Source organism: Balaenoptera ricei, chromosome 16 (genome assembly GCF_028023285.1).
Source record: "Balaenoptera ricei isolate mBalRic1 chromosome 16, mBalRic1.hap2, whole genome shotgun sequence".
Lineage (NCBI taxonomy): Eukaryota > Metazoa > Chordata > Mammalia > Artiodactyla > Balaenopteridae > Balaenoptera > Balaenoptera ricei.
This window is the reverse complement of record NC_082654.1, coordinates 39715758-39731943: the sequence shown is the minus strand read 5'-3', so window position 1 is coordinate 39731943 and position 16186 is coordinate 39715758. Positions and strand designations below refer to the sequence as shown.

General features: G+C 37.2%; 1 protein-coding gene across 1 annotated transcript in view; it reads right to left on the bottom strand.

The window, feature by feature from the left end:
- ASAH2 (N-acylsphingosine amidohydrolase 2) overlaps positions 1-16186 on the bottom strand; it is an 80727-nt gene that overhangs the window by 41163 nt on the left and 23378 nt on the right. Inside the window, exons 9-10 of the mRNA XM_059899815.1 lie at positions 5984-6104; positions 3544-3669 (exon numbers count right to left, since the gene is read on the bottom strand). Of these exons, the coding sequence (XP_059755798.1) occupies positions 3544-3669; positions 5984-6104 (247 nt within the window). The remainder of the gene's footprint in view (positions 1-3543; positions 3670-5983; positions 6105-16186) is intronic.

Sequence of the window (16186 nt, the reverse complement as noted above, 5' to 3'; positions counted from 1 at the left end):
TTTTTTTAAAGCCACATTCCAGCATTTCTTTTGAGGCATTCTCTTAATTTACAGATTAGGAGAAGCAAAATCATTCACGGAATTAGAGCAATGAATGTTGCTAGAAATCATCTATTCTAGAAACTTACTTTTAAAAATAAGGAAACTGAGGCTCAGGCGGGTTAGATTTACTGAAGATTATACAGGTAGCTAATATCTGAGCTATTACCTAAAGCCAGGTCTTTCCATTTGCTGCACATCTTTCTCTTTGCTGGTTCCTGCCTATGGCACTTGCTCATGATTGCCTTCAATTAAAACTCAGTTAAAATTATATTGGAACAACTAGCTGACCCTCTGGAAAAAAATCAGTAAATACATCTGGCTCTATATTTTACTTCTTACACCAGAAAAATTTGCAAATGATCGGATACTTAAATATTATAAATGGCACCCAAAATGTATTAAAAGAAAATATGGATGAATATATTCTAAAGTCTGACGATGTGAAAGGCCCTTCTAAAAATTATATGGAACACAGTTTGACAGTTTAAACATTTTAAACATCCATATCGGGGGGGAAAACATAAGTAAGACTGAAAGATAACTGATAAATGGGGTGTTGAGGGATGAATTTGCACAGTTTATGACAAACTAATACTTTAATATATTAGGAGCTTTAAAAAGTCAGCAAGAAAAAAAATACCCTTATTAATACATTTTGATTCATTCATATTGAGTTGGGTATTCTCTTATTTGTAGTAAAAATCATCACATTGTATACCTTAAACTTAGACAGTGTTGGATGTCAATATATCCCAATAAAGCTGGAAAAAAATAAAAGCAAAAAAAAAAAGCATCCTAATGGATAACACCATGGATACAGATGAAATAGGTAATTCACACACACACACACAAAATGTAAATGTAAGTGGCCATTCAACATTATAATATGTTCAGTCTTAATGAATAATTCACTATAAATTTAAACTACGAAGAGAGAACTCTTCACATTTGTGCTGGAAAAAATTGAAAGATTGACAAACCTGCTGGTGGGGAGAGTTTGGGGAAAGTGTCACTCATGCACTGTGGGTAGAAACATGATTGAGAGCATTTGAGCAATGTGTAGAGTATATTAGAGGTGCTTTGAAAAAAAAGAACAAACTCACTTTTAAGAATTTGTCCTAAGGTGAAACTCACACATGTGAAAAAATATATGACAAGCATAGTGACCATAGCATGCTTATACGAAGGAAGAAAATAAGAAGGGAGAGAGGGTGTGAGGAGAAAAGCAGGAAAGGAAAGAAAATACTCATCAGTAGGGGATTGGTTAACCAAATTATGGTACTTAAAATTAAAAAATTACAAAGTTAGTTTAAATAATGTTTTAAATTATATTTACTGGAAATAAGGAAGCAGGGTATAGAACAGCATTACAATATGATCCCATCTATGTAAAATTGTACATATATATGTGTACAGGTGCATAAAAAGTTGTCTGGAAGGATGTTTATTAAAATTTTCACAGGTTAATTGTGGGATGAAGGGGTGCTCCTTGACATAAGTTTTATTTTCTGAACTTTTCAATATTGTGTGTATTTTTAACAACCATATATCATTTTTCTAAAAAACATTAAAGCTATTTTCTAAATTTAAAAACTTGTTTTTAAAGAAACCACATTAAAGCAGAAGACACGGCAACATTTGTCCATTTCCCTCTTTTGCTCAAGCGTATCCTGACTTTGTTCAGAAAGCCATCTCTCTCCTCGCAGTGATCCCATTCCTCATTCCAAATAAGTCTAAGGCGATCGTGGAAATTCCCTAGGCTTTGCCAAAGATTGGTCAGGAACCCAGCTTAAGCCAATCAACACATACCATTTCTCCAGCAACTGTTTTGGTCCAGGGATGGACATGTGACATAAACTGACAGTCAGACTAAAGAGAATTCTTATTCCGTGGTTGGAAGAGAGGCTCTCTCTCTCTCCTACTGGGTATGAGAGAAAAAAGCACACACCTTCCTCACTGATGACTGGCATCTTGCAGACATGAGGGAAGCTAATACAACACGAAGGGAAACAAAGAGAAACTGAATTGTGTTGTGGAAGGGGGTATGATTTTGCTGTAATTTTTGCTGATTATGAAGTAAACTATACTTATTGTAGAATAAGTATTAAAAAGTATAAATAGAATTAAAATAATGAACAAAAAATAGAAAACTGCCTATAATAGTGCCAAAAAGAGAAAATCGTGGTTAACATATCAGTGTGTTTCATTTTGTCTTTTTACTATGATACATTTATTCTCAAAACTGCAGTCATGATGAATATGCAATACTAAACCCTGAATTCCTTAGTATTATGGGCTCTTTCCCACATTAAGTATTCCAACATAAGACATGAGGTTGATGCATAATATTCTATTGCAAATAAGTATTATAATTTATTTAACCATTTCATCTGTGAATTTTGGAATTTAACAAGTAATCCTCAAATCTAATGTGAATGAATGGTGTGTAAAAATTTTGGAAGTGAACAGTAACAAAGACTTTTTTTCATTGAAGTGTAGTTGATTTACAATGTTATGTTAGTTTCTGGTGTATGAAGACTTTCTATATAAAAACAGTAATATACAATGGAAAAGTATAATTGTTAAAACTATATTTCTCATTGAGTGCGGTTGACTGGGATAAAATAAATAGCCCAGAAATAGTGTTTAATAAAAGCAATATCACAGGTGAAATACTCTATAAATAAGAATAAGAACCTAGAAGCTAGAATCTGCTGCTCATGTCAAAGTTGCAAAGAATAAGAACCTAGAAGCTAGAATCTGCTGCTCATGTCAAAGTTGCAAAAATCTAAGTGAAGATGGGAGGACAGCCTTACTTGTTGCCTTTAAAACTTATCACATAGAATTGTATATAGTCACAAAGAGATTTTTTTAAGACAAATTAGGTAGAAAACTCAAATCCTATACCAATAAAAAAATCAATAAATAAGTTATAAAATGTTGTTCATGAACGAATAAACACATGAAGAGGTGTGAGAGTGGTAACTTTGGGGAAAGGGAGAGAGTAGAGGGGAAGGAGGTGAACAGGGACTTTCACTTTTTACTGCTCTTTATGCTTCCCATGTGGTTTGAGTTTTTACACCAAGATTGTTTTGTTTGTTTGTAATTTATAAGAAAGGAAAAAGAATTTTGACCTTGTATTTTTAGAAAACCCTATAGACTTTATAATCACTGAGAAATGTCTCAGGCAGGCAGTTTTTGTACTAAATTGTGACTTCAGAAATGCCAAGGAAAAATGTTTCAGGCTGTCCAATTTGGGGGAAGGATATTTAATCTCTGACATTTACTAAATTGTCTTACCATTCAAAAAATTTAAGAATCAAATGGAAAACTACAATTTTACCCAATCAAAATTTAGTAGGTGCTTTTGAGAAGAGCAAATGCTAGCAGTAAGTAGGCCAGAGTATACTTGAGGAGAACATAATTGTAAATGAATGTTGAATAGTTAAACGTAAAATGTACTCAAGATGCAAAAACAGATCTCATGTCATTATTACCTACCCCACCAATGGGACAAGTGCTATTGGCATTATCACAAGACTCTCCCGTGTTGATGCAATGCGGGCCAAGAATATTGGGGGACACATCTCCCAGGTTCGATGAAGCAAAAGCTGCTACATACGGTCCCTGCCAAAAGAAACATCCAGTTGCCTTTTATTCTTTCTTTTTTTGGGGGGGGGGGGGCAGAGAAAGGTTTATTTCAGAGCCAAGCAAGGAGAACAGGCAGCTCATGCTCAAAAGACCCAAACTCCCCAATGGCTTTCAGGGGAGCATTTTTAGGCAACATTTGGGGGTGAAGGCTGCAGGATTCATGACTTTCTTCTCATTGATACGTTGTGAAGTAACAGTGTGGTGTTTTAGGAATCTTCATCATCAACTTTCCGGTTCCAAACAGTCTGGGGTCTAGTGCTTGTGCTCAGCAGGTAGTCGCCATCCTCCACCTGAGTGGGGGTCTCAGTTCCTGTAGAACAACTGGTTTCAGGACTTAATGAAGCTCAGGTTCTTGATGTCTCATCGCAGAAAGAATTCAGTGAGGGACAAAGTGATAGGTAAGAAGTGGATTTATTTAGAGAGAAGCACATTCCACAGACAGAGTGTGGGTCATCCCCAAAGGTGAGAAAGGTCTATTCTTTCTTATTTACCACAATGAGTTCATTAAAAAGGCAAACATTCAACCCACTCTGGTGAACTATTCAAAATCGTTTGCATACGACAAAAGGAGGATGTACAATATTCTGAGAGAATTTTTTATTTCTGAAAAGGCTCACATTGCAGTCAGCATACGTATTATTACTCGTGATATTCCAGTTATCAATAAAGCTATTTCAAGTAGGAGAGCTTCATATTTGTGTCTCAAACAGCAACATTTTGACAAAAAGTACAGTGTACAACGAGTTATAAAATGCTGACCCATCAACCCAGTGTCTGGAGCTCAGAGATCCATTTTCCCTTTAAAAATAAATAGCCTTCCCTGGTGGCGCAGTGGTTGAGAATCTGCCTGCCAATGCAGGGGACACAGGTTCGAGCCCTGGTCTGGGAAGATCCCACATGCCACGGAGCAACTGGGCCCGTGAGCCACAACTACTGAGCCTGCGCGTCTGGAGCTTGTGCTCCACAACAAGAGAGGCCGCGATAGTGAGAGGCCCGCGCACCGCGATGAAGAGTGGCCCCCACTTGCCACAACTAGAGAAAGCCCACGTACAGAAACGAAGACCCAACGCAGCCAAAAATAAATAAATAAATAAATAATTTAAAAAAAAAAAAAAAAAAAAAAAAATAGCCTATTGGTTTAAAAAGTGAAGAGCCCATCCAGATTTTTCTGTTGCACAACTGAACCTAAATATAGCCTCCACCACCCAGACGTGCCCTCTGTGTATATTTTCTCTATCTCTTCAACCTGAAATAACAACACAAAACCTTTTAGAGTAGGGCAAGACCTTAACCTCAACCAACTGGTCTACCATTCTACCTTAAATTCTTAAATTTTCTTAGGGAAAGAGATAATCAAGTATAGGAGATTATGTGTCTTTTTTTATACTAAAAAGATAATGGGAAACTCCTTTCTTTTCCCTAAAACACAGGCTAAAATGAAAAAAATAGAGATTTGTGAACAAAGGAGCTAAAAAATCAGACCAGATGTTCACGGGCTAATATTCCCATAACATCGCACAGAAAAACCTGAACGAACTTTTTGGCCAACCCGATATCTTTGTAACAGAACACTTATTCTAGGCAAGGGCCTGGAGTTCTCATCCCATCATATATTCTTCTGCAATTAGGGGTTAGATGCTGGGGTCAAGCAGAGCAGGGTCCTTCCTCACCAAATATCTGCAGTCAGTAATTTACACAAAGCTGACGAGTTTCCTGGAGTACATGGACTGGGTTCCTGGACACCCCCAACTCTGATCCCATCACTCACTGAATTTCAAAGTTACAAAGACAAGTCTAATGGATTAGGGTCGTCTCTGACTTAGGCCATATTGCAGGAAAGTAGAAATCTCTTGAAAGGAAATTAAGAAGGAAGTCTGGACCACAGAAAAGGACTCATTCCCTGTCCTCATTCAGATTCCTATACCATTAAGAAGGTGCTTAATAATTTTATATCTCTGAAAACAAGAGATATAAACACAACACAGTTTATCATATTTCCAAGTTAATCAAAAATTATATATGGCAAAAACTATTATATAGTAATTTGCCCTTCCTTATCCAACTAACTGTAACTTTATGAAGTCATCACATCAGTAGTATTTGACACAAAGCTAACAGTCACTTAAAATTTTTCTTAGGGAGGATGGAGGATTCTTTCTAGCCAAGCATGTCAGTATGTGGCATCCATGATGACACTTTCCTCTGAAGATTGAATCAGCTATTCTGAACATTGAATGAATGATGATACTCAATGAATTAAGATGAAGCTTTCAATGACATAAATTCTCACCTCTCCAGGTAGATATCCTTTGTTCTTCTCTTGCTCAAAAAGGTAAGAAGCATAGCCCACATTGTCGCTATTTACAAGATGATTGCTATTGTTCATGCTGACTGGGTGGACGGCAAACCAGCTGTAAAAGAACAGGAAGCCCTAAGTTAATGAAGAGAACCAGATAACTGGGGTGAAAAATGATGACTGGGAGCTTAAGTTTTCTCCAGCTGTGAAAAAAAAAAAAAAATTCTTTTGATGATAGGCATTCTATCAAAACATTTAGGTTCTTTCATTGTTAACGAAGCTTAAGTTACTAATAATATACTCAAGAAATCTGACCACTTACTTAAATTAAAAATATTTCATCATTGTCATCTTCATCATAAGCTTTTAACAAGAGCCAGTACTGGTTAGTTACCAGGTGATATACCTAAAGAATTGTATCGACATAGACTTTATCCTTCAAGACAGGTACACACATAATAATTATTCAAATCAATCCTATCCAATTCAGTAGACATTTACTGAGAGTCAGCTGTGTGCCGAGTACTGAATAAATTGCAATTTACTCTAGAATCTTGCAGAAGACAAAGATGTAAACAAATGGCTTTGATACAGTGTGACAAATGTTATAAATAAGGAGGCATAAAGTGTTTGGGGACCACAGATGACTAGCAATTAATTCTTAAAGGCATTCCAGAGAGAAAGAACAGCAGAGTAAATGCACAGGGGTGTGAAAGAGGATGTTATGCATAATTCAGTATATCCTTATGCATAGTAATACCTTGTTTAAGTGTAGAGCTATAGAGTTCACAAGTTAATTTCACATCTGTTATCTCATTTGAATTTCACAACAACCCTGAAAGACAGGCTGGTATTACCTGCGCCCCACAAGGTGTCTCGGAGAAGCAATATGGAAGCCCACTTGTCATAGGGGACCAACGCTGAAGTTTGGGTCTTGTGACACCTTGTTCAGTGGCCTTTGTAGGATCAAACCTCGACACAGGTGAAAAAGGTGTTTACAGGATAGAAGGCTGTAAAGCAGATTAGCAAGAATACTCAAGAAAAGAGAGATGTCTATCAATAAATTTTCAAGCTAATGTAGGATTTTTAAAAATCTTTTGTTGATTTTTCTTCGCTGAAAGCTTTTAAAACATTTCTACCTAAGTAATATGGTACACAAAACTGAACATTGACTTAATGACTAGGGATGTTTTGGGGCTTCAAGTCATCATTCAGTATTCAGTTCTCGTTACCCAACAGATGTATACGTAGGTCAGAGGTGGCCAGCACAACACCCACGGGGGCTGGGTAGGCAACATAAGAGTTAAGCTGGTTGGTACAGTAGGGATTGAATTGCGGAGGCACTTGCATAGTCTAAGGACCACAGCCTCTACTGGGCTGCGGCCAAATGCTACCTGATGGGAGCATAAGCCGCTGCTGCCAGATCTTCCACAAATCCACGGTTTTGGGAAAATGTATCGATTTAAAAATTCTTAAAGAAGTAAATGGCATGGAAACAAAGGAGAAGAATGGTTACAAGTTAAGAGACTTAAGACACAAAGCCAACAAATGTAGTCTGTGGACTGTTGTTTGGATTCTGACTCAAAACAACTGGAAAAAGACTGTTGATACAATCAGGGAAAACTGAACACAGACTAGGTTTTAGATCATATTAAGAAATTATTTTTAATTTTGTTGATTATGATAATGGACTGTAGTTATATTTGTCTAAGTTTTTATCTGGTAGAGATACACACTGAAATATTCATGAATAAAATGATATCTGGTATTTTTGCTTTTAAATACTCTAGCAAAACAAACAAACAAAAAGGAGAGGAGGGATGAAACAGAATGGCAGAAGATTGCTAATTATTGAAGGTGGATAATTGTTCCATGGAGATTCATTAGACTAATCACTCTAAACTGGCATATATTTGGAATTTTCCATAATTGTTTTTTGTTATGCTGACATCCATTGAAAAATTTTTCCTTCCAATTTCATTGAGATAACTGACATACAGCACTGTATAAGTTTAAGGTGTACAGCGTGACTTGACTTACGTACATCATGAAATGATTATCACAATACGTTTAGTGCACATCCGTCGTCTCATACAGATACAAAATTAAAGTAAGAAAAAAATTTTTGTGATAAGAACTCTTAAGGTTTACTCAAGAGCTTTCATATATAATATATAGCTGTACTGATTATATTTATCATGTTGTACATTATATCCCTAGTGCTCATAAGTGGAAGTTTGTAGTACTTTTTGACTGCCTTCATCCATTTCAATTTTTTCTTTTAATAGTGTTAGACCAAATCACCAGTCTATAGGCTGCATGCAGCCCCCAAGGTGTGTATTTGCCACTGTGCAAAGGTACAGAAGTTTGGATTGAAGGCAGTTCTAAGGTCATTCCCTAGAAGTTACTTGCAAGGTTTCTATATGTTTTAAAACCCTTATATTCATTTCTTTTTTGTGGTTTTTCTCTTTCTCCTAAGACTCAAGTGCCAAGGGATATTCTAGTCAACTAGTACTTTCCAGTCAGTTGAAATCTGCTTTTTTGTAGTTTTATTCCATTTAGTTTGGAAGGAAAATGAGGTGGTGGCCATGACAGTTCCAAAGCTCTCCAACCAAAATACTTCCAACATGGTCACACTGAGGTCAGCCAGATGCAACCTCTCCAGTGCAATCAAAGGAAACCCACAGAACAATTCTATCAACGTTAGACTATCATTTAGTACTTATTGGGTGAAAAACTTTATACATAGTTTCTCATTTTATTCTCACAAGAACCCTTTGAGTCAGATGCTTTCCTTATCCTCATTTCAAACCAAGGAAACAAAGCCTCAGACTGATGAAGTAACATGACCAAGGTCACAGAGTTGTAAGTCAAGAAGCAGGACTATGAATCCAGGTTTGTCAGACCATAAGCCCATGTTCTTACCTGCTATGGGATGCAGGCTCTGTCCCTTCTGTTCATTCAATCGCTCATTCAATATACATTTAGTTAACTCTGACTCTGTGCCGGACACTGGGGACATAGAGATGCATCAGGCATCATCTCACCCTTGAAAAATGCTTCACAGACGATGTGACATTTGAGCTGGGTCTCAAAAGATGAGTAAGTCAAGAGGGAGGGGACATGGGGATATATGTATACATATGGCTGTTTCACTTTGTTGTACAGCAGAAACTAACACAGTATTGTGAAGCAATTATACCCCAATAAAGATCTATTAAAAAAAAAAAAAGATGAGTAGGAACGTGGCAAGGGGATGACTGTAGAAAAGACATTCGTAGCAAAGGTATGGAGACGGGAAGGAGTGCAGTGTGTTCAGAGACTGGATAGTCAGCGTGACCAGAGCAGAATGGATGAGGGCAAGGAGAGATGGCGGTTGCTCCATTCATTCAATCAATATGAATGTATTAGTTACCAAGTGTGTGGTTGGCCTTATGTTAAACCCCAAGAAATATAGAGAGGAATCAGGTGTGTTCTCTACCATCAAGGAACCACAATAATATCTGGGAGAAAGCAAATGCTACGAATTTTGGTCTATAATTAGACTATAGGCTTGAATTCTTATTTATTTATTTTCATTTATTTTAGGCCATAGAAAATTAATTGAATTTTTTCTTTACAAAACTGAAAAAAAAAGTATTTAAAAAAGCTATTTGTATTTCAGAATAAGAAGATACTGTTTTTCCTCCTCTGCCCTTTAAAATATATGCTATAAAAATATCAGGTTTGTCACAGCAACCAAAGTACTTTGGTAAGAGATGAATATTTATAAAGATAGGCAGAAAAGTGGTCATTTTAATTTAAGAATGCTTACTTACAGTTTATTTTATCTGGTCAAAAAGTATTCATCAAAGCAAAGTTCAAGAGAGAGGAAGAAAGGTTTAGGTAGTTTCAAAAGAAGTTAGAATATAGACATAAAAGGATGACTATGTCTTTGATAATAAACTTTTTAAAATAATGATTATGTCACAGCTAGGGCAGGGCTCTACTTGAGTCAGCATGATGCAGTCAAGGTGCTGAGGAAAGTCAAGAGATTTGAGATCTTATCATTATAAGGAGCAAAGTTAGTTAAAATTTCTAGATCCCTGTTTCCTAAGACTGACAAATAGATTTCAACGATGCTTTGTGAATCAATAAAGAGCAAATTAATACAGAATAGTATAATTATTCTCTCCTGTGTCACTGAGACATTTTCTAGTGTCTCTTTCAATTCAGACGTTGTGTACTTCCTATTCTGAAGCAGAAAAGCCAAATGCAGAATTGAGCTTCTTAAATATTCTAAAACAATAACAACCCGTCCCAGGTTCCATTCTCTCAGACCTGAGCCGTCCTGTTCTTATGGAGGTCATGCTCTGCACAAAGGTGACTGGCAAAGGGGTAAGTGGAGGCTGAAATCCAGCCCCCTCTCAGCTCCCCGAGCGAGGCACCTTAGTCAGCCCAGAGAAAGGAGCGCCTTTGTGTGCTGTGCACCAAGTCCTATGTGCTAGGTGTGGCCATCTCCAACCTAAGTGCCCACCAATAGGGGGAGAGAATATTGTACCTCCATTCAAAGGTAGTGTTCATGAAGATGTGTAATAACATGGGAGCCCTTTGGACAAATACAAGAGAAGATGATGTAGTGGATTCAATAGTGTCCCCCCCAAAATTCACATCTACCAGAACCTCAGAATGGGACCTTATTTAGACATATAGTCTTTAGAGTGTAAACAAGGTAAAGATCAAGTGAAATGATACTGGCTTAGGTTAGGTCTAAAATCCAGTGACTAGTGTCCTCATAACAAGAGGAAAGGGACAGAGAGACACCCAGAGATAGAGACGTAGGCAATGTGAAAATGAAGACAGAGATCGGAGTGATGTATCTACAAGCCAAGGATCGCTGACAGCCACCGGAAGCTAAGAGGAAGGCGTGGAACTGATTCTCCCTCAGAGCATCCAGAAGGAACCAAGCCTGCCAACACCCTGATTTCAGACTTCTGGCCTCTCGACCTGTGAGAGAATAAATTTCTGCTGTTTTAAGCCAGCCACTCTGTAGTGCTTTGTTATGGAAACCCTAAGAAACTATTATAGAGGCCATATGTCTTAGTGGCTAAGAGCTCTGGTACCAGACGCAAGTTACTTAACCTATTTGAAACTCAGTATTCATATCTGTAACATAATGATAATAGTATTAGCTACCTCATGGCATTTGACAATTAAAGGGACAGAAACATCTGAAGTGCTTAGCACAAAGACTGGTTTGTGCTAAGAATGGAATAAATCATCACTTTGATGATGTTGATGCTGATTTTGATACTGCTGCCGCTGGTGCTGATGATGACTAAAAGGGAAAAAGATATCCAAAGCCCTGTGTATACGTGTGTTTCATAAGGTAAACACAATATTAAAATATATGATGTGTGTGCATGTGTGTATTCAACACACGTATATTCACCCCATGTAATATGAGCTTTAAATAATTAAATGAGGAAACGCTGCCCTCTTGTGGCAGAGACTTGAGGGCTTACAAAATACCACCGTGTCCTCTCTTTCCCAGTCCCTCTGGCAGGGTGGGGCATGTGAATCTGGCCAATAACATATGTGAAGAAGGACCACCCAATTTTGATTAGACTTTGCATGAGTGGGAAATGTGCACAGTAAAATCTTTAATGTGTTAAGCCACTAGAAATTCATGGTCTATTGCATCCCCTGGCATTAATGGACACCTCTTAACACACACCAAATTAACACACCACTTGTTCACCTGCCTTACCATCCTCCTGGCCTCACCCCACTACAGACTTTTGGGAAAAGGAAAGCAAAGGGTGTTTCATCGTGTTATATTGTAAGGGTTATTAGGCCCGGAATTTTACCCAAAGGGCAACCTGAATTTGAAACAAGCAGAAGCAATGACTCCAGACCAGACTGCTCAGATTAGAGAAGAACAATGAGCTGTAGCGAGAGGACCCCTTCTAAAGTTACAGGTGAACTTGGTGGCCAGCATCCTGGAGAATCTTTCTACCATCTCTGCTCAAGAGAAGTGATGTCCATTCTCAACTACTCATTTTGTTATCTTCAAAAGTCCTGGATGAAAAAAACCCCAAAAAACAAAAATACCCTCGCAATAATGTTACTGGAGAGATATCTGGTTTGGGTGGATTCCATTAAGTTCATTAAGTTACTGCAATCAAAACTGTTGCATCCTAAATAGTATGATTAAGCAATCAACAAAAGTAAAACAAGAAGTAGCCAATAAGAATATTTTTTAAATTCAGCCTAACTACCCAGGAACTGAAGAAATTGAAAGGAAAACAAGAGTGATTTGGCTTTTTTGCGTCTATTACTTAACAACATTTGTAAAGCATGAAAATACCAAAATTGGCAAGAGCACAGGAAACAATGCTCCATTCATGCTTGGGTAGAAGCAGTGTAAACCAGCAAGTTTTCCAGAGGACCATTTGGCAATTTATGAGAAAAGTTGTAATAATAAATATTCCTCTATTGGCGCAGCAACCCCACTTCTAGGAATTCAGCTTAGGGAAATCATTGGCAATAGATACAATATATCTGTTCATGAATGCTTACCACAGTGCACTTTATGATAGAAAAAAGCTATAAACTGAAATGTCAAATGATTGGTGATTTGTTTGGTACATTATCATACATATAATGGAATACTATACAACAATTTTAAAATGGTGATTTTTAAAATACTATGTTTCTTTTTATGGCTGAGTAATATTCCCCTGTATATATGTGCCACATCTTCTTTATCCATTCATCTGTCAATGGATACTTAGGTTGCTTCCATGCCCTGGCTATTGTAAATAGAGCTGCAATGAACATTTTGGTACATGACTCTTTATGAATTATAGTTTTCTCAGGGTATATGCACAGTAGTGGGATTGCTGGGTCGTATAGTAGTTCTGTTTTTAGTTTTTTAAGGAACCTCCATACTGTTCTCCATAGTGGCTGTATCAATTTACATTCCCATCAACAGTGCAAGAGGGTTCCCTCTTCTCCACACCCTCTCCAGCATTTACTGTTTGTAGATTTTTTGATGATGGTCATTCTGACCGGTGTGAGGTGATACCTCATTGTAGTTTTGATTTGCATTTCCCTGATGATTAATGATGTTGAGCATTCCTTCATGTGTTTGTTGGCAACCTGTATATCTTCGTTGGAGAAATGTCTATACTCAGCCATAAAAAGAAACGAAATTGAGTTATTTGTAGTGAGGTGGATGGACCTAGAGTCTGTCATACAGAGTGAAGTCAGAAGGAGAAAAACAAATACCATATGCTAACACATATATATGGAATCTAAAAAAAAAATTGTTCTGAAGAACCTAGGGGCAGGACAGGAATAAAGACGCAGACGTAGAGAATGGACTTGAGGACACGGGGAGGGGAAAGGGTAAGCTGGGACGAAGTGAGAGAGTGGTATGGACTTATATATACTACCAAATGTAAAATAGATAGCTAGTGGGAAGCAGCTGCATGGCACAGGGAGATCAGCTCGGTGCTTTGTGACCACCTAGAGGGGTGGGATAGGGATGGAGACGCAAGATGGAAGAGATATGGGGATATATGTATATGTATAGCTGATTCACTTTTTTATAAAGCAGAAACTAACACACCATTGTAAAGCAATTATACTCCAATAAAGATGTTAAAAAGTAATAATAAAATAAAAATAAAAAATACTACGTAGCACTGAAAGATATTCATAAGGTAATTCTAAATGAAAAAGTTGCCAAATTGTATATACAATAAAGTGTCATTTTCAAAAAATAAAAAAAAAAAAACATGATTAGGTAAAGGTCTGAAAGGCTATATAACAAAATATTAGAAGTTATTGAGGCCCAGGATTACCAGATGATTTTAAATTTTTATTTTTGTTCACCTTAGAAATTTTAGGAAATACATGAACAAAAGGAAGATTTTTTAAAAACCACTGTACAACAACAAGAGTGAACTCTAATGTAAATTATGGACTCTGGGTGAAAATGACCTGTCAACGTAGGTTCATGGATGGTAACAAATGTACCGCTCTGGTGGGAGGTGTTAATAATGAGCGTCTGTGCATGTTTGGGGGCAAGTGTATATGGGAAATCTCTGTACTTTAATTTTGCTGTGAATCTAAAACTGCTCTAAAGAATAAAGTCTATTAAAAAACAACTTTGCCAGCCCTGGCATAGTGTCACTTCTCTCATCTTTTATTGATCAAAGTGGTCCCGGGGCTAGCCAAGTTTCAAGGGCTGGAAAAATCTCCACTCTTGAAGGGGACTGGCAAGGTCATTTTGTATAGAATACATAAGATAAGAGCTATTGTTGCCACCATCTTTGGAAACTATAATTTTCCATTTAAAGAGTTTTTTTAGTCTATCAATCCCAAAAAGAATAAAAAGCACTGAAAAAGTGAGATAAATAGCAAAGTGAAGAGATATAGACAAGTCCAGATATATAATAATCATAATTCATAAAAATAAACTAAATTCACTCATTAAAAGATGAAGATTGTCAGAGTAAAAAACAAATAAATAAAGCTATATGATATTCATAACAGACATCTCCAAGATGTAAGAACAAATAAAAGTTGAAAGAAAATGATAGAAAAAATATATATGGCATATTCTAACCTACAGAGAGCTGAGTTAGCTATATTAACTGAAAATACATAGATTTTTGAGGCAAAAAAATTATTATTAGGTATAAAGAGAATCACTACAAAAACAAATAAAAAACACTTGAGATACATGGAGATAACATTGTTAATATTTTTTATAGTATTTTAAAGCTTCTAGTACCCATAGTATATGAAAGCAAGAGAGCATCTACCTTGAAAGAATGACCTTTTAGTCATGTTTATTTCTTATCATACATTCCACATAGGAAAATGGGCAGAAGAAAATGTACCTGAATATTAACCATGGTTGACTTTGGAAAGTAAGTCCAATGTCTTCTGCCAGTTAATGACAGCTGGCTTTTACAGCTTTGGTTTCTAAACTTGGGACAATTTAAATTAACAAGTATGATTAATCTCTGCTATCTGTCCACTCTCATCACCCTCATCATCAGAAAGCCCTTATTAAGCACCTTCACTTTACATGGGGACGGACTGGACACAGAATGAAAACTCATTACATAACCAAGGCCTACACTTCCCTGAAAAGGGAGAGCACAAATAAGCTGGTAGGAAAGTTGGAGCAAGAAGACAGCGTCAGGCGTCACAACAACCTAGAAGAGACAGAATAGGAAAGAGAAATTCAGGATGTAGAAACAGAGTGGGGCTTCACAAACCAGAGCGAAGGCTAATGGAGAAGGTATTTATAAAGACATGATGATGAGACGGAGAAAAGAGAAGAGGTCAAGAATGGCTGGTGAAAGGCAGTCACTGAGGTTTCCACATTTGCTCTCGGCGTGGGGTTAAGTACACTGAGGAGAGAATGTAGGGGGGAGAATAGAGAGCCATAGAGAATAAACAGTTAGAAATTATAATTCAGGAAGTCAGAGTCAGAAATCATAGAGAAGATTTATACACACACACACCCCTCAAACTGAGTTCCATAAGTATCATTCGAATGAATTAGTTTAATAAATTGGGTTTTTCTAAGTGTGTACATAAATTATTCAAATAGGTTGCACAAATCACTGCCCCTTGTTGTCTTCTGAAAATGTGCCTTGAAAGGATAACCCCTTTCTGTAAAAATAAAAAGATTTACAATGTGTAAAACAGAAGACAATAGAGAAATCATTCAAAAACCTGCTCAGACCTTCCTTACAGCTCTGACGAATAGAAGCCGTGCCATACTGACTCCTAAAGGGGTAATGAGGTGAGAAAAAAAAAAAAAGGAGGGTCCATGCCACTCCTACAAACTTGAGAAAGGAAACTTGGCAGACGGGAGAAGATAGGAGAAGGGAAGAGAAGTGAGACAGAGCCTGTCCCGCTGCACCACACTTGAGGAAATGAGTCAATGTTCTCAGCTACCACTCCCAGAGCCGCCCGCAGTAAGGAGACTGTGTGAGAAGGGGCTGTCCACCACCCAGAGCCGCCATTCAGATTATCTGCCCACCCCTGTGATTTGTCTTTTGGTACAGATACTTGAAACCTGTTTTGTTTTCTCCCTTCATCGTTTCTTCGTTCCGTAGCATCTTACTACATCAGGATCTCCCAGAACTCCACTCCACAGACGCCTTCTTTGAGGTGCCTTCCAGAATC